Source organism: Alligator mississippiensis, chromosome 3 (assembly GCF_030867095.1).
Source record: "Alligator mississippiensis isolate rAllMis1 chromosome 3, rAllMis1, whole genome shotgun sequence".
Taxonomy (NCBI): domain Eukaryota; kingdom Metazoa; phylum Chordata; order Crocodylia; family Alligatoridae; genus Alligator; species Alligator mississippiensis.
In genome coordinates, this window is record NC_081826.1 from 131,282,189 (window position 1) to 131,309,639 (window position 27,451).

The 27,451-nt window shown below is 42.5% G+C and overlaps 1 protein-coding gene across 7 annotated transcripts in view; it reads right to left on the reverse strand.

The window, feature by feature from the left end:
* The window catches only part of PHACTR1 (phosphatase and actin regulator 1), a 476,216-nt gene that overhangs the window by 65,465 nt on the left and 383,300 nt on the right, over window positions 1-27,451 (reverse strand). For all 7 annotated transcript variants that reach the window (XM_019494850.2, XM_019494855.2, XM_019494858.2 and 4 more), the window contains one exon: window positions 19,209-19,539. In XM_019494850.2, the coding sequence (XP_019350395.1) occupies window positions 19,209-19,539 (331 nt within the window). The remainder of the gene's footprint in view (window positions 1-19,208; window positions 19,540-27,451) is intronic.

Sequence of the window (27,451 nt, forward strand, 5' to 3'; positions counted from 1 at the left end):
GGACTGGAGGGCAGAGAAAAAATTATCTGGACTGGCTGGGGCAGGAAATAGAGGTGACAAATCAAGGAGAGCCTGAACTGGAGCTGGGGTGAGAGTGATTAAAGAAGGACTGGGTGGGTGGAGAGGCTGGAACTAACGGGACCAGGAATCTGAGGCTGGGAAGCCAGGGAGGTGGGATGCCAGGACTGAGAACCAGTGAGAAAAATGGAGGCTGTGGAAGAAATTTGTTTGGAGGTACACACACTGAGCTCAGACAAGGAGCTGGGGTAATAAGGAAACTGGGACTGGCTGGAGAAACATACTGGGATTAAGAACCAGTGCATGGGGAAACCCAAGTTTCTTAAGTCTCACCATTTCTCTGATATAGGGAAATAATGGTCAAGCCCATTGGCAAATGGTGTGATAATCCTTCTCTGTGGCGTGGCCCACACTGTGGCCTGGCCCACACTAAAGCTGCTGTCATTTCTTCCATTAGCTCAAGTGCAGAGGTCTGTGTGGTAGATCAGAAGGTTCCAACCTGGCTGATGAACCACAGAGGGTATCAGTAACATGCCGCATGAAGAAATTTGGAGCCCCCCCTCAGGTTACTTAAAATACCTGGGAAATTACACAAATCTACATGCACGCCACACCCCTCCACACAATTAAAATAATATTTTTAAGGTTGCAAAGTGAAGTCCTCAAAAGTTAAGAAAGTTGAATGCTGCTCTGGAGAACTGATTTTGCTCCTGTCTCCATCACAGAATTCCTCTGTAACGCTAATCAAGTCACTTAAATTAAACTTTTCACAGATGTTTTACTTAACTTTGCATGCCTAATTTTGTGGGTTTCCAACTTAATACTCTGGAGTCTGACTTGAAGAAACCCCCAGCATGAATGGCTGAAAGAGTAGTCAGTGGGAGCTGTGTACTGAATGCATGAAGTGCTACAGAAAGCTAAGTACTCTGGAAAAAAAGTCAAGTTCTAGGTGTCTCAAATTGGGCACCCAAAATTCATACATACTTTAAACATAATATGTGCGTGCTACTTCTTTATCTGCAAAATGAAGAGGTGACCTCTTCATCTACCTTCTTTCCCCTTCACCATAGAGAAATTAATTAATAGCAGTGAAACACATACTAGGGTGATACACATGAATACTATGGTGATGAAACCATGAGGAAATTAATAATACTGTCTTCAGATCAGTGCAGTAAAATAAGAAGAAAAGCCTGATATTGAACAATGAAGATAAAACAAAATATAGAATAGTTGTGCATACAGTGACCACTTTTTCTTCTGTGCACTGAAGCAGGGGTCCTGTAAAAATAGTATACAATTATGGAACTTCAGACTGCCTCATAATGCATATGTGCAGTAGGGCTGAATTATGGTTGCACAGGTGGCCTCATATCTGACATTTCTTGACTTTGAGCTCTTGACTTTGCAACTTCAATAAAGATCTTTTAAATGCAGTTTTTGTGTGCATACAATACTTATAAAAAAGATAGAGACAGACAGACATTAAAGCCCTGGGAAATATCTAGAATTCTCTATCAAGCAAGGCAAGATTAAGAAAGTCATTCCAAGCATGCCAAATAACTTGAACTAACAGATGGTTCTAAACTCCTCCCATCCCTGTCCCCTCCCTTTTATTTTTATTTTTAATTTTTTTGCATTTTGCATCTTCTGTTTTGGAAACAGGTAAGCTGAAACAGAATGTACATTTTGAGGGGTTTTCTTCTTCACTTTATCTGGGATACAATGGAACAAAAGATGAATGGGAATAACTGCATTCATCCCCATTCAACCCCATGCATCTGAAACTGCTGGCTTTCAGATACATACAATGACGATCATGTTTAGTTGGCGAGTGTCAGTAAGGAGGTCTACAGGAATGAAAAAAAGAGGTGCAAATGCGTACCGGTACTGTCAGTCTATACAGTTGTGTGGGAGCCTCATGGGTCATTTTCTGTTTTGGGAGAGATTCTAAGTTAGATTTACAGAAATAATGAATCACTTGTGACATCCCCAAAAGCCAGGCACTGGGGAGAAATTTATTTATTTATTTGCATTACCCTCTAACCATTTAGTCATATTTCTGCTGCAAAATCATATCTTAGGCTGTGATTTCATTACTTCCTACACTATAAAAGGTACAGATGTGTGTATTACTGGTATTTAGCTTTTTCATGCATAAATCTTAATGCACTCTATAAAGAAAGCTAAGTGTCAACACAGACTTTTTTTTATAGATGGGGAAATTCAGACACCACTGGAGCCCACTCCAGCAGCAGGCAGCTCCCAGAAGCAGGGAACAATCTCACAGCCCCTGCCGGGAGACAGCCGTCTCCTAGCCCCATGCTCCCTGCCAGCCCCAAATGGGCACATGTGCAGGCGCCTGCCCAGGGTGGGTTTACTTCCGAGTAAATTACTCTGGTTAAACCCATCCAGCAGCATTTTCACATGTAGACGCACCCACTGTGATGTTTGGCAGCAGAACTATAGTGCTACCCGGCATGTCCACAGGTGGCAGATAGTGGAATGACCTTTGGGGAAGGTTAGCTGTGAAATTAGCAGAATTTACTCTGGTGAATAAGCAGCTGTGGACCAAGCAGCAGCAGCACTACCAGGATGTGGTGGGGACAGCAGATGGCAATACTCTTTCTCCTGAAAAGTCACATATATCCTCTAACGGTGCTGTGACATGGTCAGTACAGGTTACCACTATAATAAGCCTGGCTAGCCCCCAGTCATGGATCTACAAGTCCTCAATGGGGGAGCAGCTGGAAGAGGATGTTAGAATCCCAACAGCTGTGAAAGTAGATGAAGACTGCAGCAGAGGGAGATCTCCAATGGCTTTGGCCTTCTTGTCATTGGATCAGGGCCTTGTTCTGTCAAGAACCATGTGGAAGCTGATAAGCAGTAGCTTCTCTATGATAAAAGAAATCAAACACAGGTGCCTTCCATGAAAATGGCTTTAGTAGTTTTCAAGCCCTTTGGCAACCAACTAGTGATGACAGGAGCAGGTTTGTGAGGCCTGGAAACTCCCAGTCATGAACTGGCATGTAGGTGGCAGTTACAAGAAGGTCATTTAGCACTTGGATTGGCAGGAGTGTGATTCTGTAGTTGTGAGTGAGCAACCCTTTTTAGGATCTTCTCCGCTCACTCTACATGGGGAGGGGGCTAGAAAAAGTGGCTTAAACACAGTCTGCCTACCCACTCTTTTCCTGACTAGATAACTGCATCCAGTGGGATCACCTTTACTGTGGTCAAAATCAACAAGGGCATACAATCATTTTTGGGACTTGGAACATCAGGACCCTCCCGGGCAATCCTAATAGTGAGTGCCACACTGTAATCATGGCTTGACAACTCAGGTGACACAATGTTGACATCACTGCACTAAGTGGGACCCAGTGAGCAGGAGATGGGCAGCTCAAAGAACAAGGAGGTGGCTATACCCTCTTCTGGAAGGATAAACAGGAATGAGAACTATGATTTCAGGGAGTTGGCTTTGCCATTAAGAATTAACTCATAAACCAACTCAATGAATTTTCTACTGGACTTAATGAGCACCTCATGACTCTCCATCTTAAACTGGCAGGGAGACAACATGCCACTGCTATCATTGCATATGACCCAACTCTTGATGCTGTCGATGAAACCAAGGAGAAATTCCATGCCAATCTTGACTAAGTCCTCTCTGATGATCCAGAGGAAGACAGACTTATTCTGCTCTGTGATTTCAATGCTAGAATTAGAAGGGACTCAAACAGATGATTCTGGAACAGAATCATCAGCAAGGAAGAAGTAGGAAAGATCAGCTCCAAAGGCATCCTCCTCTTGACCAAATGCATGGAACATAGACTCACTGTCACCAACACCCTGCTCCTCCAGAAAAACAGGTACAAGACATCATGGCAACACCCACAATTTAAGCATTGGCACTTGATTGACTGCATCATCGTTTGTGCCCGGGATTGCTATGATATTCACATCACTCAGGCTATTGAGTCTACAGGAGCTGATGTTTGCTGGACTGATCATGGACTTATCTGCTTAGTCATGTCACTCAAACTGGCTCCCAAATGTTGGCTGTGGCAGAAGCAATGTCAAGGGAAGGTCAACATCAAAGGACTCAAAAACCCAATCAAGTGAGACCTCTTCCATGAAGGCCTCAACAAAAAACTGAAGAATTCCTATCTACAACAATGGGAGAATGCCAGCAGTGCTTGGGGTGCCTTGAAGTCCACAGTCACCTTTGTCTGCAAAGAGTCACTTGGATTCACAGCCTGGAAACATCAAGACTGGTTTGATGAGAATGGCTAGGAGATCCAAGAGTTGATTGACTGTAAGCACAAGGTCTTGTGCTCAGTGAAATGACATCAAATCCAAGGAAAAGAAACTGAATCACCAACAAGTCAACGCAGAGATCCAAAAAGGACCCATGATATGAAGAACACACGGGGGGAGGCTAGGTGAGGGAGATGCAACATCAAGGAGATTCAACATCTCATTGACATCTATGATATACATGGTTTTCTTAGTGCTACCAGAGATGATCTTGGAATCCCTCCAACACTTGACAAGGTACAGAAAGCAATAAACAGACAAAGAATGACAAAACATCTGAATCAGATGGAATTCTTGCCAAACTGTTCAAGCAGGGTGGAGAGAAGCTTACATCACAGCTTCGTTCGCTCATCTTAAGGACTGTAGGGATGCCACGATCATGACAATCTTCACGAAAGGAGAAGGGTCCATCTGTGGAAATTACAGAGATCACCTTGCTGTCCAGCATGGGAAAGAGTGTGACATCAGATTTGAAATCAAGCTCACAGTTTATCAAGTAGTCATTATCCCTGCCTTACTGTATAGAGCTGAGTAGTAGCAACATGTAAGGGGTGAACAGGGGTGCACGTGTACCCCCTGAGAATGCTGGTGCACCCCCTGACAGCCAGCATTCCCAGCTTAGGCGATGGGTAGGGGGGCAGGCAGGAGTGCTGGTGCCCCCCCGAGAGTGCTGTCTAGAGAATGGGGGTGCCAGGAGAAGCACCACTGGCACTTCTGGGCATGCCGCTGGCACTTCTGGGTCAGTACGATTGGCTGTGAGGGGACTTCACCAGTCGCTGACTGGCTGCTGGGGGAGCAAGTGCCCCCCTTGACCCAGGAGGCACCAGTTGCCCATGAAGCTAAGACTTGGAAAGTTGCTGGAGAAGTACCATCCATGCTGCCTACAGGAGATCCTTTGAATCCAGTGGGATGACAAATGCACCAACATTAGCGTCTTCTTGCAAGCAAACACCACAAGCACCAAGTCAATGAGCATTCAATACCAACTTTTTTAGGCCAGCCATGTCATCTGGATCTCTGCCTCCAGACTCCCAAAGCAAGTTTTATTCTCCCAGCTCTGTCAAGGTGTACACTCAAGAGGAAGGCAAAGAAAGCACTTCAAGGATGTCCTCAAAGCCATCTTGAAAAAATTAAACACTGAAATCAACTCACAGGAGGCTATCTCTAATGACCCTGCCAAATAGAGGAAGAGTTTGTTACAAGGATCTCAGTACTTTGAAACCCACAATGACAACAGGAGATGGAAAAGTTAAAAACAGTGCGTTGTGGATCAAATCAGGAATACAGAGCCATCCATCTCACATGGAAACATGTGCCTGAGTTGCAGTAGAACCTGTTGATCCCAAATTGGCCTTCTCAGCCATTTGCAGACTCACAGATAACACAATTATGGAAGACATTCATCCTCAACTGAAAGGGATTGCCAGTGATGATGATGATGACTGTGATGTCAATGGTTATTCTTCACTTCCTGTCCTAACCTTCATTGTATTGTTGATATGGACTGTGTTAAGCAGTTACCATATTTCACCCCAGAAATGACTGCATTTCAGAATAGTTGGTAAAGGTGGTGAAGTGACTTTTGCAGATACATTGTTATTCTATAAAGTGCTTAGAGATTTTAGGGCATTTAAGGGCTCATAGTGAATGCTACCACATTTCTACTATTATGTTTAGCTTCATGAGAGATCTTGTTGTTAACTGGTTTAGTATTATAGCTTAACAAACCAAGGTATGTTTTCATGGGCTGAACCTCTTAGAGAGAAGAACTCAGGTTGCCTAGAGATATCTATGTTTTGCACACTACAGTATTAAATATTTATGAAAAATTAGGTTGTAAATTTCTGTATTAGATTTCAATGATTTTTACATAAACCTATTTTTATCTCAGAAGTTATTTTGGGATACATCAGCTGAGTTCTTCTAATGAAGAATTAAAAACTTTCAATTAATTTTTAATTGATCAATATGTTTTAAAAAATTAAATTCAATTACCTTTTCCCTTTTAAAAATGCCTGTTTCCCCCTTATCTATTTTTCTGCATAACTTTTCAATGGGAGCTACAGGAAATCCAGAAGATGTAGATTTAATCTCAGAGATAATAATGCCTAGCATAATGCTGTTAGATATAAACAAGAAAAGACAGTGACCACTAGGCAGCAAAATCATTCAGCTGAGTTTAAAAAGAGCATGCACATAGGTACTACAAGGTCACGAAATCTGTTTTGGAAGGACCAATGAAAGGGCAGAAGGGCAGATCAGGGTCCCGCCCCTTTTAATCATTCACATTTCAGACAGGACTGCCAACCATGGTGCTAATTGTGACAGAGTATTTTGGGGAGATGGGTTATTCATTCCTGTGAAAACAGAGAGACCAACAATTTAGGCTGCCAATTAGCAATCAGGCAGTAATAGTTCTCCAGCACTATCTTACTGGGGCTTGATTTGAACTAGTGACCTAGTTCAATGGAAGGCTCCTTTTCCCATTATGGTATCCCTCAGTCACCCAGCTTCCCAACAACAGCACTTTCTATTTTAAGCTTGACTTTCTCCTGATATTCTGTGCGCTGCTTGATTAAAACTGTTCTTCTCCACACTAGTCTGATTCTTAAAGTCAGCTGACTGGGTGTTGTGAAACTGTGCAGTATCTGCAGTATTGCAGATAAGTATATGAAAGACAGTCAAGGTCATAAAACAACTCCAAAGTGTGTAGATTTCCACTTTGCTTTCAGAATATATGCATTGACATATGGCTTATTACACAACAGTTTTCAAAGGTTGTGGGACTGACAGTAGTATGTATTAAACAAATTATTAAATGTTTCAAATAACCCATTTTAAAGCAATTTGAGGATCTTGCTGTGTTGATTGTTAGACATCAAAGCCACAGATAAGCAGGCTCTTGTTTTAGAAATGAATTTAACTCAACACATACATGTGAAGAATTCTGAGCTAACTATCATTATAAGCACCTTTGGTTACTCTGTAGTACCCTCTTAATACAATCAGAAGTGCAAAGAAGTTGTACTGCTGTGACTAACTATGGTGCTATTGAGAAGACATTTATGTGAGAAGTCTGAATTTAGATTATTGTCATGCTGATAATAATTTACTCAAGGATGTAATCCAAGGAGGAAAGGTGAAATCATTCCTTTAAAATCTAGTGAGATGAGACCTACAAGAAGTGGATAGTGTGTTTCTTGAAGAGAGTAAAAGATGGCTACAGAGATATTTGGAGAACTTGATATTTATTCTTGTCCCTTCTTGCAGTAGACAAACAAGGAACTGGAGTTTGCCAAACCATTTTGGCTAGGTTCACTGATACCTCACACTGGGTGTGTCTACACATTCATTAATGCACAATAGTTACTGCACATTTAATTTAGTACTGCTTAATGAAGTTCTAACTAAATGTGCAGAAACTAGTTACTGTACAGTAGCTCCGGCGAATGCCTTTTTAGTGATACTACTGTGAAGTAGCCACTGCACAGTGTTATTAAGCTACTATCCATAAAGCATCTCATGTAGACGCGCCCACTGATTGGTAAAGCCACGCCGTTAAGCCTTAAATGCTAGTCTGCTAGTCTGTAAAACAGCTCTTTAACTTGCTCCAGGGAAATTTACACAGGTTGGGCTACACAAATGCCCCTCTAATCATACTTCTGAAATGCCACTGGTGGAACAGCCTGGTTTGGTGAAGGGGAAAAGGGATTCGTTGTGCAACTCACCCAGTCCTGGATTTGTATTTGGAGAATCCTTTTGGTCTGGGGAGAACTTTGGCAAATGGCCCAGAAGAATTTGGACTACTGAAGTAGAAAAGTGTAAATTGGGTAACAGAACCTACTTCTGATATCTGGGATAGGCTGAGGACCCTAGATTCCATTTGGCCACATTAGGAAGGCTGGATAGAAGCTCTGCAGCTATTAGGCAGGAACCAAGATGCCTGAGGACGTATATCTGAAGCCAAAACTGCTCTTTACATGAATCTCTGGACCTCGAGGATGGCTGTGCAAACAGCTGAACCATGCTCCAAATCAGAATCAGATGAAAACTCCAGCTAGCCAATCCTTTTAGGTGGTGCCATTGAAGTTGGCCTGAGAACCACAGCTTAGGCTCAATTCAATGGTGTGTCCATGGAAAGAATTCTGGACAAATCAGCAAGGAACAGCAGTATAGATTCTGTGGGAGGAGGAAGTCACTGGTAGGTGGCCAAAAAGTTACATGGAGCTCTCTCAGTGAGAGTGGAGGTATGCACTGGAACAGCAGAGTTGCTCTTTGTGATACCATGAAGTCTTGGATTATGCGGAGTAAGGTAATTAGAATTACTGTCTTCCTTGTGTAGCCCTGGGATAGGGATCTCACCCAGGATCCAGTCTTGGAAATACAACCCAGTGAAGATCTCCCTGGAGCTGTAGAGATGGAAAGCCTTGCTGAAAAATTGGTCCTAGAAGGTGACTAGTACCTGACTGATTCCTAATGGAGGTGGATTCCATGAACCTATTCATGAGGAAGAGCTGAACTCTAGTTTTGCACTCCTTCTCAGATCAGGATACATGACCAGTATAAGGAGGATTTTGTAGGAACGTGGGTTTCTCTGAGGTACTATAAGTATTTAGAGTACACACTGGAGGCAGGCATTAGAGTGTCACAAGATAGGTACAGTTTAAATCCCAGTGACTGGGGAGATGCCACATAGTTTAAGATGTACATTCTCTCAAATTAAGGAAGAAAGGAGACAGAAGTAGAAAAAGAAGGAAAAGAAAAAAAAGTGGCAGAGGATATGACAATCTCCAGATTAGGGAGTTTTGTGGACAAATACAGTTAAGGGGAAGGGTGACACCTGAGGCCAAACCTGGGCCACAACCCTAAGAAAAAGGCAGAAAGAAAAATTTAAGAATTTCCTTTTTATTAAAGGCACAAGGAAGCAAACACATGCACAAATATGTTGAAAGGCACAAGCGCCCTGAAAGGAGGGCTTTAAAGAAACTACTAGGTTGTAAAGAGCACAAGCCAATAAGTGCTTCCTCTTGAACTGAAGCAATTAAAAGAACTAGAGAACGGGAAGAAAGCATCATCTTTTTTCTCCTCTGGGCATACTGGAAGGCATGCATCTGAGCTATTACTCAAAGGCGCATGATTACCACAAGAACTTCTACCAAAATATCAGACAAATCAAAATTGGTTGTTTGAACTAAAATTCAGAAACAATTCACATTACTGTGGATTTCTTTATGTAGTACTGGAGTATGTGTTGGCATGGGAGAGAAAAAATAGCTATAAATATTAAAAGTTTCTATTCTTGGGTCCTGGTAAAGTTTAGACCAAAAAAAGCAATAACAAGTGTCACATAAAACAAATGTTTTCTGTCTCAGATACACTTGATAATGTTTACGGGACTATTGGTAGCAATCTCTAATACATTTTAGTTTATAAAATTATAGTCTAAAGCAACTGGATATCCCAAAGGAACTCATCACAGAAACTCTGGTTCAAATATAGTCAATGGCAATGGTCACTGCAAGCTGATAACTGTTCAGTAGTCTGTTATCAAAGAAGCTGCAGCCTGAATCCAATTGCTAGTTTACAAGAGTACACAGGTGATTGACACTAATTGGCAGCTGCATCAGACAACCTGGCTGGAAATTAGAGTATCCTCACCCCCAAAGGAATTGCCTTCAAGTCAGGGTTAAGAAACACTGGAGGAGAGCAGAAACTGTTTTGTAAGGCTTGTCTTTACTGCTTTTGCAGCATCTCCTTTGGGTTTGATTCTGTAGACTTTATTTCCATAAAATTCCTATTGAAGTCAGCAGGACCAAGCCCCCTGTAGACTCTGGTATCCTAGACCACCAAACTAACACTTTTCTACAAAAGTGCACTCCAAGAAGGGCAAACAGAATTCAAAGTCAGGATTTTTCTTGATAGATACCTTGTGGTATATGGGATTCAAAGATGTGTTCTCAACTTCCAAGTCTTTCACTGAAAACCAGAGGTGCAATTTATACTAGTTGGATACAAATCTTCAACAAGGATAAATAGTTGAAAGAAAAAGTTTTTATAGCAGTCATTTCTTCAGGTTCTACCCCTAATGTTTTAAAGGCTAACAGTTTATAAAAGATAATGTGAAGCCAGAAAAGCAGCAGTAGTAAATCATATAGTAAGTCATTAAGAGTTATTTTTCAGTAAAGGTGAGAGAGTTCTTGTGTGAAGTATTCTGATAGCTAATATATATGGCAAGAAAACCTTGGGATCTCAGTTTTAAAAAGTTAGTGACATGACTCAGAAGAAAAGGTTAGAAGGAATGGGATTATTTAGTTTGGAGAAGAGAGGTGAGACTGAGGTGGGATTGGGTAATAATCTTCAAATACCTGAAGGGTAGTTATAAAAAAGATGATAACAGACTATGCTCTTTGGCTGCAGGAATCAGGACAAGAAATAGTAGTTTGAAATGGCAGAAAGGGACATTTAAGTTGAATATTAGGAAGAACTTTCTCACAATAAGGCTGGTTAAACATTGGAACAAATTACCTAGATAGGATGTAGAATCTGCAGCCTTGGATGTTTTAAAGAACAGGTTAGACCATGTATGCTCAACCTCTGGCCTGCTGGCCAAAACCAGCCCACGAAACTATGACCTGTGGCTTGTGGGGCTCCTCATGGGTTGGGAAATTTGGTGGTGGTGGAGCAATGGCAATTAATACAGCCACCCCTCCCCAGTTGCCAAACTGCCAAGCCCTGCGCAGCCAGATGGGGCTAGGTCAGGCCTCCTTTTCCCCATACAGCTGGATGGGACTGCCCCCCACCCCCAGTTAAATCAGGGCCAGGCCATTCCTTCTTCTCTCTGCACAGTCAGATCAGGGCCAGGCTGCCTCCCATCTCCCTCTGTGTTGTGGAATCAGGCCCCTGTGTTCCCTGAATCAGGCCCACCAGCCAGATACAGCCACAGATGGACCAGGCACCACCCATTCAGCCTGCAGGGCAAAAGTTTTTGAGCACCACTGGGTCAGACACACAGTTGCCTAGAATTGTTTAGACAGGACTAGATGACCTCATGCGGTCCCTTCCAACCTTTTCTATAATTCTTTTATTCTATTATATATTATTTTCTATAATTCTGTTATTCCGAATTAGCCCTCAGTTTAAATTGTGACACATTGCTATCCCTTGGTAGGAAAACTGCTGCCTACCTCAGATTCTATAACTTTTACTAGACCAGAAGTGAGTGCAGATCCTTAACAAGACTCAGGATTAAATGTAATTTTATACAACACTTAGCACTTATATAAAGGTTTTGGTTTCCAGTGTTTTAAGAATACTAACCTAGCAATGCTCACAAAATCTTTGTGGTGCAAGTTAGTGCAATCACCCTTCTTTTATAAAGGGGAAATGGAGGCAGATATGTTAGTTAACCTGATCATTGTTACACAACATAGTGTAACATAGTGTCTGGCTCCCATTCCCATACTCGCATAAAGTTTAAGTTTCTCTGACAAGCTTCTAACCCTTTGGCAAGTCACTTCCAACTTAATTTCACATATTGGTCTTTACATGTATTAAGACTCTAAAGATATGGTCATTTAAAGCAAAAAACCTGTGTTACTAAATGGAGAAGATTCTTTATGTTTTCCTTGTTCTTGTCCAAAACATGGGTGGTGGTGACAGGAGCAGTTATGGGAGTTGAAAAGAAAAGAATACTGGACAATTTGGAGAGAAAAGTACAGGTGGGTGATAGGATAAAGCCAATTCAACAGGAGATACCAGAGCAGAGGAAATCCCATTCTACTCAGGACCCAAGAAGATAGAAAAGAAAGATTTACCCGCCTTAACAATAAATTGATTGAATATGGATGGTTGTGGTTCACTTTGAGGCCACCAACATCATCCTTGCTTGTAAAAATTTCACAGTATTTTTCCCCCATAGCTGACTCCATCTGACAACACAACTATTCCAGTATTTGGGGCAGTTAGTCTAGACAAGTGGTGCTCAACAATTTTAGTTAGCAGGCTGGATGGGCAGTGCCCAGTCCATCCATGGGCTGGATTCAGCAAAGGGTCCCAATATGGCGCCCAGGGCTGTCACGGCAGGACCTCATCCAGCCATGTGGGAAGGAGAGCAGCCCAGTCCTGTCAGGGTCTTTGGCCAGTCAGGCCCAGCCAGGATAAGCTCTTGAACTTCTACACCTGACCTTGATCCCTGGCTAATGTGACTGCCTCATTTCCCTGTGTGCATTGGCTGCTGAGAGCACCACTCAGCCCTTTGAAGCATATCTGCAGCTTCAGGGTATAGGCACACCTTGACAACAGCCTCAGTTTGCTCTGACAAGCCTCAAGTTCACTGCTTTCTCTGGTTCTCCTGGCTCCTGACTCGGCTTTCCCTGACTCTGTTCTTGGATCTTCCCTGGAACTTGGCACCGGTTCTCTGGTCCTCTTGGCTCCTGACTCAGCTTCAGCTTTCCTTGACCCTGCTCTTGGATCTTCCCTGGAACTCTGTGCCTTGCTCTCTGATTTTCCTGGCTTCTGACCTTGGCTTGCACCCTAGCCTATGTCTCTTGGATCTCTACACTGATGATCTGGACCCTGACTGATGCCCCACTAGCCTGCATCCCCACTCAGCTGACCTCCTTTAGGGGCCTATCTGCAGGCCTGACTGCCGACATCCTGGCTGGACCCTTACAAGTCCTGTGGAGAGAGGGGCTTGACCCAGCCCCAATCTGGCCCCATGGAAGTGGGGAAGGGATATGGCCCAGCCCTGATACAGATGTGGGGGGCAGAGGGGGTGTGGCTCGACCCCAACCTGGCCGTGTAGAGGGAAGGAGATGTGGCCTGACCCCAACCTGCTCAGGGCTTGAAGTCTGAGAATTTGGCAGCATGGGAGGTGGAGGTATTAATTGCCACAGCTCTCCCACTGCCAAATTTTCTGACCTGGGGGCCAGATACCATGGCTCTATGGGCTGCATTTGGCCCATGGGCCAAAGGTTGAGCACCTCTGATCTCAAATACTCTAAGATTCTCTTTTTTTTCTCTCTCTCTCACTTTTTTTTTGTTTAGATCAGGACCAGAATCAGCAAAAGTGATTGCTACCTAGTGATGTTAACATTTCTTAGTTAGTGTTGCAGCAGAATGCCAGGAATTCCATTTCCTCCTCAGATGGTGATGTGGGTGCAGTGACCCGACAGTGTACTATCTCGAAAGCTATAGAAAAGCTTAGGACCTAATTTGAGATCCTGCATGTGTAATGAACATGATGGTTAAATCATATATAGAAGAAATATCTAAAACACATGCATTTACAAAACTTTCAAGATATTCAAACTGAAATCTCCTATAACAAATACCTTGACATGATTTCCATTGGGTTTAAACATGCTTTTATACAATTAGATAAGTATTAGTGTCAAAAATATCAAGAAAATATATCACTTGGTGAAACTAATCCCCTCTCTAATCAAATACATCTATTCTGGAAAGCTATGGTAATCTCCTTGAAGACATTAGCAAATTTAATGAAAACAGTGACTCTCAGAAAATTAACTTAAGAATGTAACAGAACGTGTCATATTTGTAAATGTGTGGTCCACATACTTTACGAAAACAGTGACTGCTTTTCCAGAGTAATAAGGCATCAGTTCTTTTATCTCCTAAGTACTGCAAATATTACTGATTTGTTTTGACAGGACTGAAATCATCAGTGAAGTTCAAGGAAAATAGTTAATCAATTAAAAACAAGCAAAGCTGTATTATGTATCGTATTAAGAACTGGCATTCATTTCCATTTAAAATGTGAAAACATATTGATGCCACCATTTTCTTACTTTTTTTTGTTATGCTTACTCATTTTTAACAAAGTTGCCCAGTTCCAGCTGCTGATGAAGTTAAAACAAACAAAAACTAATTAATTTTCTTCCTAGTAGGTAAACTGACCTATAGACACAGGAATGATGGTAGTTTAGAGACCTGGGTGTCCATTACAGTGGGGTAACAGATACCAAAATGAAGTCATCAGTGAGAAATTTCATTAGCTCTGAAGAATGAAATACAATTTGCATGACTTGCTAGCCAGACTATTTAATTAGCACCTTGAGTTGTGCTGAGCTGCTTTTCCCCAGAGGTAACTCCAGGAGACACAGAGTCCTTTACTGGCAATCCCCTGTGGCCAGGAGTATGTACATTAGATCATATCTGAGGATGATGCAGCTGATTCTACCATGTGGCCCTGGCCGGCTAGGCTAACAATGTGAAGGCAACAGGACTGTGCCCTCAGCATTTTTGTAACCTTTCTATGGCTCATGTCTAAAGTGTGTTATCTACTATCAGGGTGCAAATTAAGGGGGAGCTCAGGGATGGGGGGGAGGGGGGAGAGGGGCTGAGCCCTCCATAAGAGACAAGAGCCCCCCTGTAAGATTTGAAAATCATAACCTGGGGGGATCTCTGATTGGATTGCCCCTTCACTTAGGTGGACTTGCTAATCAATGAACTGGTTTAATTTTTTTTGCAGACTTCCCCAAAAGTCAAAGTGTGATTCGAATACTGCCTCCTATCCCACTACTAAAACCTCTTACCTGTGGCAATAGGAACTCCTCTGTATAAGTCAGACAATTTTATACCAGCTGAGGGTTGATTCCCTTACTCTGGAGAAATGTCTGGCTGTCCATTTAAAGCAGCTATAAAGGTCCCAATACCTATTTAAAATTGTACAGGTTTGGTCTTCTGGAAAATTTCCTTTTTTCATATTCCCAAATTAGTTATAGCAGCATTCATGTACTCTATAATTTATGCCAGGAACTCATCTGGTACTAGCAGAGGTCACAGGATGCAGCCTTAAGCTACCCCTCTGCAGTCCCTCTTGAATTGCTCTGAGTATTCATCTAGACTTTTGGGTTGATTGCTTCCTTTGGACTGGGAGCATTTCCCAAAGATTTTTTGCAGTTGTATGTAGACTCCCTCACAAAAGGAAATTCTGCCTGTTGTAATATCTACAACTGTATCTACCTTCTTGGAAAGGTCCCACAAAGCTCTAGGAAATCCAAAGGTCCTGCTACCTAGAAGATATATTGATGCTTTGGTGCAACCCAACTGCTTGTTCCTTCCAGTGCTAGCTAGTTTATACTAATTAATATTTTCAAAGAAAAGGTCTACACCAGCTGTTCCCAACTTTTTTTTGGTTGTGGTCTTACTTAGACACCAATAATTTCATGGAGCCCATGAAGTGGTAACTGTTTATGTGCCTGCAATTAAAAGGTACAATTGGGGATTTACCATGCCTTAGCTGCTCTGGGGTAACTATTCCCATTCTAACCCTGCAGTAAAAACTTAACTCTGAATTAATTTATCCATGAATGCAATGGGGATAATTTGCCCAGTTTACCTTTCATTTACCTCAGGGTAAATAGTGGCACAGGGCCAGTTACCAATAAGCAGCTGGAGCATGGTAAGAAGGTTAATTGTGGGTACATGGTATAATTGCCCCATTTAGGAGACTCTGGGGATCTGTAGGGGTCATGACTCCACTCATAAATTCTGTGACCCTTGGTTTGGGAACTGCTGGATTAGACTATTATATTTCTTAAATGAAAACTGAGAATTTCCATATAGGGCCTAAATATCCAGTTAACAAGGAGCTGTCATTAACATGGTCTTGGATATCAGTTGAAACCTGGTTACATTACTTTAGCTTGCGCCTCCACATAAGCAAGGTTTAAAAGCAATGGCAGTGTCTACACACAAAGCTGCACTTATTTAGTTAGTTAAATCAGATTATTCTCATGGCTCAAATAAGATTAGCGATAGGTATTTGTATAATGCTTGTGTCACAGTGCCAGGCGCTTTTAAAAGCGCTTGGCGCTGCAGCACATGCAGTTGTATAAGCGGCAAAATGCTTGTCAGCACTGAGAAAATGGCACCAGCACATATTTCATATTTTAAATAAAACACAGTGGACTTGTTTTAGTTCAAAAGTGCACTGCCACCATTTTCTGTGCACTGATGCACATTTTGCCACTTATACAACTGCATGCAAAGCAGCGATTGAGTCTGCTCTGACCTGCTGGATCTCCACTGTGTTGCAAGACGAAAAGGTATGTGTTAGGCCTGTGTGAAATGGCTAGTATTTGCTTCGGATTTGGCCAATTTGGGGGGACAGTGATTCGATTCGATGATTCAAATCACTGTTCCGATTCGATTTGGCCGAATCCCCTGCCTGCTCTCCCGGCCTGGCAATGGCTGCCCCGCCTACCCCAGCTCCCGGCTCTTGTAAAAAAAAAAAAAAGTCCTGGTGCTCACTGGATGCTGCTGGGCAGGGGGCGATCCTTGCTGCTCTCCACTGCGCCATGCTGCATGGAGGGCTCTGCACGAGCCCCCCGATCCACCCTTGGCTGCCCCATCCCCCCCCATGGGTGCCCTGCATGGGTCAGCTCTGGCCCTTTAAGAAACCCCCCCCCCCCGAAAAAGCCCTGGTGCTCACCGCTCCTGCTGGTGAGGGGTGATCCCCACTGCCCCCCGCTGCCCCGTGTCATGTGGAGAGCTCTGCACGAGCCCCTGAAGCCCCGAGGCCACTTCAGGAGCAGTGAGTCCTGGGGCTTTTCTTGGTTTTTTTTTTATTTTTAAGGGCTGGAGCTGGCCTGGGTGGGGCATCCGTGGGGGGGCTGGGGGGTTGGGGGAGTTGGGGGACTTGTGCAGAGCCCCCCATGCAGCATGGGAGAGTGGGAGGCAGCAGGGATTGCCCCCTCTGCCCAGCAGCACCCAGTGAGCACCGGGGCTTTTCTTTAAAGTACTGAGCTGGGGTGGGGTGGGGGGGAGGTGGGGGCAGCCATGGGGGTGCTGGGGGAGTGGGCAGGGGGGGCAGGGGGGGCTGGGGAGCGGGAGGGTCGAGAGAGCTGGCAGGGGTCCCCCCATGGTCCTCTCCCAGCACCCCCTCCCCTGCCCCTAGTACTTACAAGCTCAGAGTGGCTGCAGCCACCGGGGACTGCCTGAATCATCAAATTTCTGAATCTTTTCCAAAGATTCGGAGAGCTTTGAATCGATTTGGACCTTTAAATTGGTCCCCTGATTCGATTCGGATTTGGAGACTCAGCCACCGAATCGGGCCAAATCTCCTTCAAATTGAATCACCACCCAAAGCTTCGCACAGCCCTAGTATATGTACAAATGCCCATAGTCTACCCAGTGAAACTAAGTTACAACTATGCATACAGGAAGATGGATTTCCTAACTTGAAAATGTTTTTAACTGCAACATTATGATGTGTGATATGGAAAAAGTAACACTTAATATTTTTGGGGCAGTAATATTTAAGGGGCAAATCATTAAGCAAGTTAGGATTTCTTCTGTTAGATGGATTTTTTTTGCCTCTTGTCTATAAAAAGAATGATCTGATCCTGCTAGAGCAACCTGGTTACAACCTTGCTCCTTGCTCTTAAATATAAAATGTCATCTTTTGGCTACCTCATTTATTCTGAGACTCATTCAATTTCAGCCTGCAAATGAAAATAAATTTTCTTAAACTTGCTGATCTTGCAGTCTGGGAGGACACCTTAAATTTGATACAATCTGTTTCACTTACCTTGACTATCTGGACTGGCATCCAACTATATCCACAAAGGATGATTATAAAAAAAAGCCTCAAATTGGATTAAACGCTTGCAATTAAATATATAATCAACTTCCAAATGTGAATATATAACAAGAAGGTACTATGGAAAATTGTATTTTCTTTGTAGAATGTAAATTGCAACTGCTATTAAAAAGCAGTGGCAAATATGTGTATGTACGTGTAGGTAAAGAGACATGCACAGAAGCTTCCTATGTACCCAAGGCATTTAATTTTATTTTTAGATGTATTTTAGTCACTCTGTACTCTAAAAATAACAAAAATATTACTTCAAAAAGTATGTGGCTAACTTGAGCCTTTATAAGTTCCTTCTAGCTTATCAGTGCTATGCAGATACTTTGATGGTACAACATATTTGGTCTTTATTCTTTTCTCAATTTTATAGTTCTGTCCTTTTTTTCCTTTCTTTCCTGTAACCAGAGTTTTATTTGTAAGACCTTGTGTGTTATATTACTGTAAAACAGGAAAATCCAAAGAGATTTTAATGTCCTGGCACCATGACCTAGTGATTAGAGGAGGGAGCTATAGTCATAAGTGGATCTACAATTTTGAAAAGTGGGGTGCAGATGGTAAGGTGCATCATCACACATAAAACAGCCCATATTTTTCTCCAGTTAAAAATATACTAGAAGCTTTACTAATATGCTGTGCGGCCAAGGGCTGTATTGTTCAGTTTTAAGACTGCAGGAAAAATAAATATAACTTGATTGGAATAAGTCAAAAACAGTCTGCAGGGCTGTGAAATAGGAGCTTTGCTGAGCAGCTAACAGACAGTGGAATTGCAGAACAAAAGATAGCTTGATTCAAGGAACCTCAAGGCCATTAGAAAGAGGAACGGGTTGGTAACACCTGTGGAATGAAGAGGTCTAGAAGGGATCAGAGAGATTATAATGAGACATGAAGTCAAGTGACTCCCTCAGCACTGCCTGACTAGAAATACTGCTGCCATTGCCATGGTTTTAAATTTTGGGTGGACCAGGAATCAAAGGGGGGGGGGGGTGCAAGTGCACAAGTGCACTCCCCTCATGGATCCACTCCTGCCTATAGTTCAAGAGACTGAGGTTTTAATCCTGACTCTGCCACTAACTCACTGCATAATCTTGGGCAAGTCACTTAATTAATCAGGGCCTCAGTTTCCCTAGCCACAAATGATTTGTAGAAGGTTTGGGATCCTTGAATGTAAAGCCGTCCCAAAGGGCATGACAGGGCATCATGTTCGGATGCTGCAAAGAAACTATGTAAATCACTGTTTTTAAAAATCCCCCATTACCTTTCTAGCCTCTGCATGGTCATGGCCAGTGTCTTGTTCAATTCCTCTATCATCCGGCATCCAGAAGGGTGAATGGGTAATGAGCTGGATCCAGAAGGCAGGTGCTGGCTGTGGCTGCCATACTGAAGCTGGTGCTGGTGGGCTGCTAACTGGGATGGCAGTACAGTGTGATGGTGCTGAGCCAAGGGCTGCTGGGAGCTCTTCTGTGTGGAATAAGATGCGAGAGAGAGGTCTGGCCCCCCTAAAGGCATGCATATCATGACTTTCTTTGGAGGTAGCGGAGGCGACAGTTTAACTGGCATACAAGGCAGTTTCACAGGCGCGCCAGGATCTAGGACATAAGGATGAGAGAGGCACAGCAGTAAATTTCTGTGGCATTAGAAAGAAGACCACATTATTTCTTTGGTAGTCAGGTTACCAGTAATGACAATAGACAAGTTTCATTGGATGTATCCCTTTCCTGTCACTGACAGAAGATATTTTATCACATAATACAACTGCTTTCAGAAGGAATGTTCTCACTTTGCCACATTTCTGAGCCCCCTAAAAACAGTTCAGTGCGGTGCTTGCCCTCGATTGATACGTTACGTTGCACTTAATTTAATAACAAGATTTATGTGCTGCCGTTCATTTTCAAAACACTTTCTACCAAAATCTGGTCCCAAAAAAGCCCTGCAAGCTGAGCATTCCCCATGTAACAGATGCATAAAACTAAAGCAGAGTGATTGGGTGCACAGACTCACAACATGAATCACTGCCATCACAGCTTGGATTAAAACTACCTGATTCCTACTCCTCCTGCCTGATGACTGCAGACAGAACCTTTCAAATTTTTGCAGAGCATTTGGTTAAGGAAAAATTTCAACAAAAGAAAAATGGCATAAATGATAAAGGGAGATAATCTAGGAAAGCAGCAGAAACGATTGATTCGTTCATAAAACATCTGGCAAACATATTTGTTTTTTTAGGATTCCTGAAAACTCATGCTATTTTCAGGAATCTTTCAGGGAAAGATTTCTGCTGAGTTCTGGGGGGACTGAATAATATTTTAGAGGTGCATATAATAGAGATGTCTATAAGCAAACAAAATTTCAATGCAATGGCTGTTTGCACTCAGCTGTAAGAAGGAGACTTGTTGGGCTGTTTTATGAAATAGTTTTAAAAGGTAGCAGAGAGACAGGGGTGTCAAAACAGGAAGGTCAAGGAGAATTTGTCACCAAAGGTTATGAGGACAGAGGAAGACAGAGTATACACTAAGTATTGAGGTCATGCCATAGGGCTATTTGTGGTTGTAGGAAAGGATAGGGGTGAAAACTTCTTTAGTAGAAGACAGGCCCGAATAAATCACAGACATCCAAGTCCTGCAAAGGAGTTCTGATAGCATGACATTTGTGCAGTTTGGCCTCTATTCCTGAAATTCCTGCACCTTGCTACAACTCGGGAAAGAGATTAAAGTGCCAGCCACTTGCTTTGACTTGACAAAGCTCAGCGGGCAAGATGATGCAGCCCAGGTTTCAAAGGCCATTGCACGTTCATGACCTGCAGCACATTTTTTAAAAGCCCTTTTCCAAATAACACATGTTATTACTAGCTATTCACAGGAGCTCTTTGCTTTCTGTATCTATAACTGCTTGGCTGGATATTTTATTTATCTGAACCACTGTGTACTGACTAGAGAGAGGACAGGGGGATTGATGCTGGGGCCCTTCTCCTGTAATAGCAAACTGAACAGAGACACTCAGCTGGAAGAGTATAGTGAACAGAGACAAAATTCAGGGTTTTTTTTCACCATTACTGCTTACATTTGACTAGCACCTCCAGGTCTCACTGTGTTGGGCTCTGTGCACACACAGCAGAGACAGTACCCTCCCCAAAACACTTTTAATTCCATATTTTCTCATGTACAACACACCCAAAAATAAGACATGTGCCTTGATTTTGGAAAGTAGAACGTAGGTGAAAAAAAGATTTTTCCAGAGTCATGGCTGACTATGTAACACAACCTAAGTCCTCCTGGGAGTACAGAGTATCCAGGAAGCTCATCTGCCCCACGCAGATTGTCTCCTGGGATGCCACACTTCCTAGGCAGATGTCTCCAGGAGGACTCTATGTCACACAAAGTTAGGTCCCAGATCCTTGCAAGGGCAGTAGCAAGGCTGTTAGTTCTTTACTTTAAGTAGTTCTTGATATAAGTTCCTGTGACTAAAGTGTTGTTTCCACATCACAAGCCTCATCAAGAAACTACCAGAGGTTCACTTGCTGTTTCAGGCACAATCTACAGTGCTCAGCCAATAGCTATGGCTGTAAGAAGGTTAACATAGGACTCTGCCATCTTGGTAGCTATGTGGGATGCTTAGTGGCTCCAGGCCTAGTCTTTTCCAGTGAAGAAAACAGCTAGCTTCCCTGCTTCACACATGCACCAAAATTTTGGGGGACAATCCTGGACCATGCTCTGATCGTGATGCCAGGGAATCATCCTCACTGTGAGGTTCAAAGTGATCCCATCCCACAGGAACTGCACATTCCATCTTCTGACTCAATTAAAATTGGAAGCACCAACTGAGTTTGCTACCTCCTATTATTAAGTATTAAAAGAGCTGGTTGTAAATTGGGAGTAATCTGTCAAAGCATTTTGGGCACAGAATAAATAGAAATACTTCCATCTTTTCTTTAAATTAAAAAGGAAAGGTTTGTTTCCTCTCTGAATGTAAATGGTCTGCTTTTAGATTTGCAGACAAAACACTGTAGTTATGGGGAAGTCCATGGGAACTACAAAGGGAAACACAAAAATGTAAATGGAGTGCATAAAACATACATTAAACTAATAACATTTTGGAGTAAATTCTCATATTGTATATGATGAACATCTTCAAAAGCAGGTGAAAGAACAAACAGGAAATCAGTGCTACAAGTCCTCCCAATGGAACATTACCACAATCTTAAATCTTTGCACAAAGTACTGACATGACAGGAGAGCAGCACAGAACAGGTTTGTAAGTCTGATTTACCTTTTCTAGCTGAAGTTCCTTATAGTAAGTGTTATATATCATAGACCCAATTATGCAAGAGGCTGAGTCCCTCAAATCTCTCTGAATCTATTGGAAATCCAGACCACCCAGCAATTTGCCCTGCCCATGCTAAAATTAATGCAAAAGATATTAGAAAATTAAAGCTTGCCACTGCTTATGGCAATAGCCAGAGGGATAAGAAGCTCTTTCAGTGCTTGGGCCAGGGTGCAAAGTGCTGCTCCTTGTGCCCCATTTCCTTCCTGCTGCCCCCACAGGGTGAGGGTTGCACCTCCCATGGCAAAGCTTGGCGGATAGGGGTGTCATTCAACCCCATGCCCACTCCAGATGTTGCATCTGCCTGGCTGTGCCTGCTCAGCTTTGTGCCTGCTGCAGGAAAGACTCCTGGGGGGAGTGGGCCAAGCTGGTGCCCCTCTAAGTTGGCAGCCGGGGCTGGTGCCCCTCTTGCCCCATCCTAGTGACACTGCTGGATGATAGCTATCCAAAAACACAGAAGATGATGAGACATGCCTCATCAGATGAACGACATTGACTAACATGTCAAAGGAGGGCAACTCCTCTTACTTCCTCATAATGCCCTTTGCCAAGTGTACTATGAAGTGAATGGGAGAAAGCTCCCCTCATGACACATACTGTGACCAAGAATTATATTTTATTTCCTTTCTTGTAGACAGTTCCTCTATAGCTCTGGTTCCAGTATTGACCCTTGTGAGGTTTTGCAGAGATGAATTCTATGCTTTGCCTGTATGCAGGAAGTCTGCTGCCTGTGCGCTTTGCCTGTTGCCAAGGCCCTTATATGAGAGGCAGAAAACCAGAGTTTTCTTCTTGACATTCATTGTGTTGATTCAGGCAAGTTGTTTTATCACTCTCTGACTTCCCTCCTAGATCAGCAAGTTGTTTTATTGCTCTTTGACTTCCCTCCCAGATCCTCTAAGAGGCCCTGACTCAAGTCAATTGGCATCATTCCACTGACTTCAATAGAATTTGGATCAGGTCCACACTAAAGGGTCAAATCATACTCGCATCTGTGTACAAGCATCTTCTGTTGATTGTAATGGGAGCTGCACATGTTTCTCTCAGGTGAAAATTGAACTCTAAGCCCTGCACACAGTATGGAGTAGGACTTGGACAGCCTTTGTAGACAGTGGGAATGCCATGAAGTCCTACTCTGTGGTGTCCCTAAGTAATCTCAGAGAAGGATTTAAAGTTAGGGCCAAAGGGTTCTGCTGCTTCCTTAACCATTGAAACTCTTGCTCTTCACATAGCAGGTGTTGTAGGAAGCAACTACATTCAGAAGTCATAAAAGCAACTACATTCCCATGGACACTCTACACACTGGGGGAAAAGACTTTTCCATTTTGTCCTTGTTCCACTGCACCTTCCCAAACTCAGAACCCAGGTATTCATACTATACAATATGAGAATTTACTCCAAAACCAAATAACTAGTTTGGAGTACTGGAGGAGAAAGAAGCACCTTGTGTGACAGATCAAAATGCCTACAGGCAGCGCAATGGACTAATCAACTAAGGAGCTATATCACATGTGTAAATGCTGGGTTAGGAAAATTATTCAGAGATTATCTGTTAGGTAAATTTGTAGTTGTAAATACCTTTGTAAAGTTGTAACTAACAATCAATCATGTTTTGATAATACAGCAAAATGCCTTATATTCATTGTTCTGGAATGCAATCCTGGCAGGTCTACATTATCAGTAGTTATTTTTATGGACTTACAACACCTCCTTCCCCATTAAATGTTCACCTCTAATCAGGACCAGTTGTGCTATATTTGAATTATCACTGTTGTTCAGCTGGCTGGTAGTCTGAATCATACTGTATATAGACATAACTAGATTGCATGTTCTTAGAATGAAAAACGTGACACATGTCCTCCTCCCAACAGCTGACCGAGGAAGCAAGACAATGGAATGACTTTGAACACATTTTAAAAGCTCCAAAATGCTTGTTGAATTCCAGGGCCAGATTCTGATCAAAGGTAAAACAAAAGGAGTAATTTCATTGACACTGAATTTACTCAGATGTTGCTGAAATCATAATCTGGCCCCAAAGGAGGTCTCCTGGATTTTGCAGAGAATTTCAAGCTTGCTACTGAGAAGTAATCAATTACTTAACTGCGGTATTCTGTGCTCCTGGGAGTGTTAGCCTTCATATAAGACAAAGCTGGTGCCTTGACAATTTGTGTCATTAAACAGCTCATGGCAATTTGGGATATTAACCTCGGTATCCTAGCAAATACAGTGTCAGATAGTTATTTAAAATCTATAATTTAAACCAAATATTGGATTCTGCACACCCTGTCCTAAGTGATTCAGCTGGGCACCCTCCTTCTGTTCCAGAGAAAGTTTATGAGTAGATAAAAATATATACATGAAATTTGGTTTATTATTAATTTTTATGCTTGACAGTTGGCGAAAGGATTAATGTAAGATAATAGGCCAATGGGAAGCATAGTGAACAGTTAAGAGCCACATACCACTCCTTGGGTTGTCTGCTTTGTACTGTGTAGCTATGGGCCTAGATGATTAGGGGGTAAAAGGTATTTTTGATTTTTCTGTGTATAGGGGTAGGCGCTGTGTTAACTGTCAGCAAGAGGAATGACTTGTATGTGAAACAGACAGTGATAATGCTGAAGGGTGCTCTCAAATCATGTTGGAAGGGATGTTTCTTGCCCCCTACCTCTGTGTAATTCACACTAGATCCCCCCAGGCAAATGTCTTTGGTCTGTCTTCATTCAGATGATGTGTGCTAGACCAAAAAGTCCTCAGTGAAGAGTTCTAAATTACATGAAGTTTTACAAGAGATCAAATTTACAGGAACCATTGTATCTGCATCATTTGAAACATTTATGCATTCTTTCCTCTGTTGCCCCTGCCTGTGGTGATTTTGTTCTCAGGTACTCTTGTGTCTAAAAATTACATTTCTTAAAAAAGTAAAAGCTCAGAGGCATTTCTGCCACCTCAGTGTCAATGATATATCTGAAATGAAACTCATCTCAAGATGACATTTCATCTCATAGCTTCCTACACAGATTTAAAAGACCATTAACCACTGTCATTTTGTATTAATCATGCTTGCAGTGTCTGAATTTGTCCTTTACTTCCCTCACAAAATCATCAGTAGAAAAACAAACATTGAAAATGCAATGCAAACCTGAAAGTCTTCATTTGGTCTTCATCCTAACATTACTAATTCTCTCACAGACAAAGCAAGGATGTCTCCAGAGTGATTAGTAAAAGAATAGTGTTAATTTAGCTTCCTCATGGTGAATGTAATTCATTAGCATTAATTGCTCATCTTCAAAGACTATACAAGTCCAATATAATCCCTAAAGAAGACCATTAAGGTCCAAAGAAATTGATGTTCCCAGATTTCACAGTAAGAGGAGCTCTGAAGAACAGGACAGACTTACAGGCCTGAAATGTTTTTATTTATAAGGGCAGGTATGAGTGAAGCTTTCAGTTCCACCGTGGGACAACTATCAGTTAAATGAGGATCCTGTAAATAACTCTGAAATTGTATCTCCTTTCCACAGCGAAGTGTGTGTGGAAAAGATTGTCTTGTTCAGTCATCCTGTCTTTAAAGGCTACCCCAAAGTAGATAAGAATATTGAGAGCATCGAGCTTCCCCACCTTTGCTGGAAAACCACCTCTTTAACTAACTGCTAAGTTCCTGAAGTACTTAAGGTAGGCTGCATTCTGTACATAAAGTTTCAGTTGTAAAATACATACTGGCAGACATATTCATCCTTTGATTTTTCTGCTAACTTAAAAAGCAAGGTGCATGAGCTCTCTCTCTCTCTTTTTCCATACTTTTGTACAATGTATAGTTAGTATAAGACAGGGATATAAAACTCACCTGACCCTGTGGGCTGCATGAGTGGTGCAGGGCCAGTTCATGAGCCAGATGAGTTGGACCTCCAGACCTGCTTCTCTCCCTGCCCCCACATGCCAGATCCAGCCATATGGTGCTTGCTCCAGCTGTTAAGGGACTATGCCCCGTGCAGGGCCAGTCCAGAATGCACACCGCATGCAGTGTCCACTCCAGCTGGTACAAGATCCATGCTACATGCGATGCCTGCCCTGGAGCAGCCAGGGGGCTAGCTGGAGAGTGATATACAGCACAGATTGGCTGAGGAAGGTGGCATGTGTCCTAGACTGGCCAGGGTGGGTGCTATGTATAATGCATGTACTGGGCCTGGCATATAGGGCCAGTCTGCTGCACGATGCCTGAGGTATGTGGGTTAGCTCTGGACCCTAGGGCAGCACTGGAGGCTGAATGATGGGGCTATGCAGGCCATATCTTTGACACCCAGTGTATAAGGTATTTTCGTTTATGTTCCTTTCTTATGACTTCATTTGAGAGCAATAGTTCACCACTTAAATAGGGGTAGACAAAATTCCAGGAGTTAACAGGAAGCAAATTTAAGCCTTCTGTTATGAGGCTTAAAGAAAATAAATGAGAATGGTGCCTCCTTTTTGTAGCTTGGGAGACCATTCCTTTAGTTTTCAGTTTTACGCATAATTTATCAGTATGTATGGATTGTGGCAGGCAATAAGGGTAGAGAAATCTCATGCAAGAGTAAACTAGATGAAACAAAACAAAACACATTTGCCACCTAAATGAACACACAAAGACATGTTACAAAACCAGTGGGTGATTTTTCTTCTCAGTAGTCAAAACAAAACATAATGAACTAATAAGAAAAAGAGTACTACTTAGCATTCATAAAAACCACCTATGGGAGGCAAGGACTTGTCATGGGATGGTGAAGACTCTGACCAGACTAATAACAGGTAGGGAGTTCTATCTGGATAGTTTAGAACCCAGATGTTCCCAGTAATCTATCCTGTGCCTCTGTGAAAACAGTCATAATTCTACATGTACATCTCAAAAGGTATAGCCATACATCTAGGAATACCTATACTTTTTCTTATCCTTATATGTATAACTTTAATATTTCTTTACTGCAGTGGTCTGGTGGTAGATGGGCAAAACTGATTGGTCTTACAGTACTAACTGTTCTCCTTGGGCATGTCTACACATTCGTTAAAGAAGTGGTTACTGCGCATTTAATTTAGTACTTGTATAATCAAGTACTAAATAAATCTGCACTAGCTGGAGTTACTGTGTAATAGCACTGATGAACACCTTTTTAGTGGCGCTACTGCACAGTAGCCTAATAATATGGTGCAGCA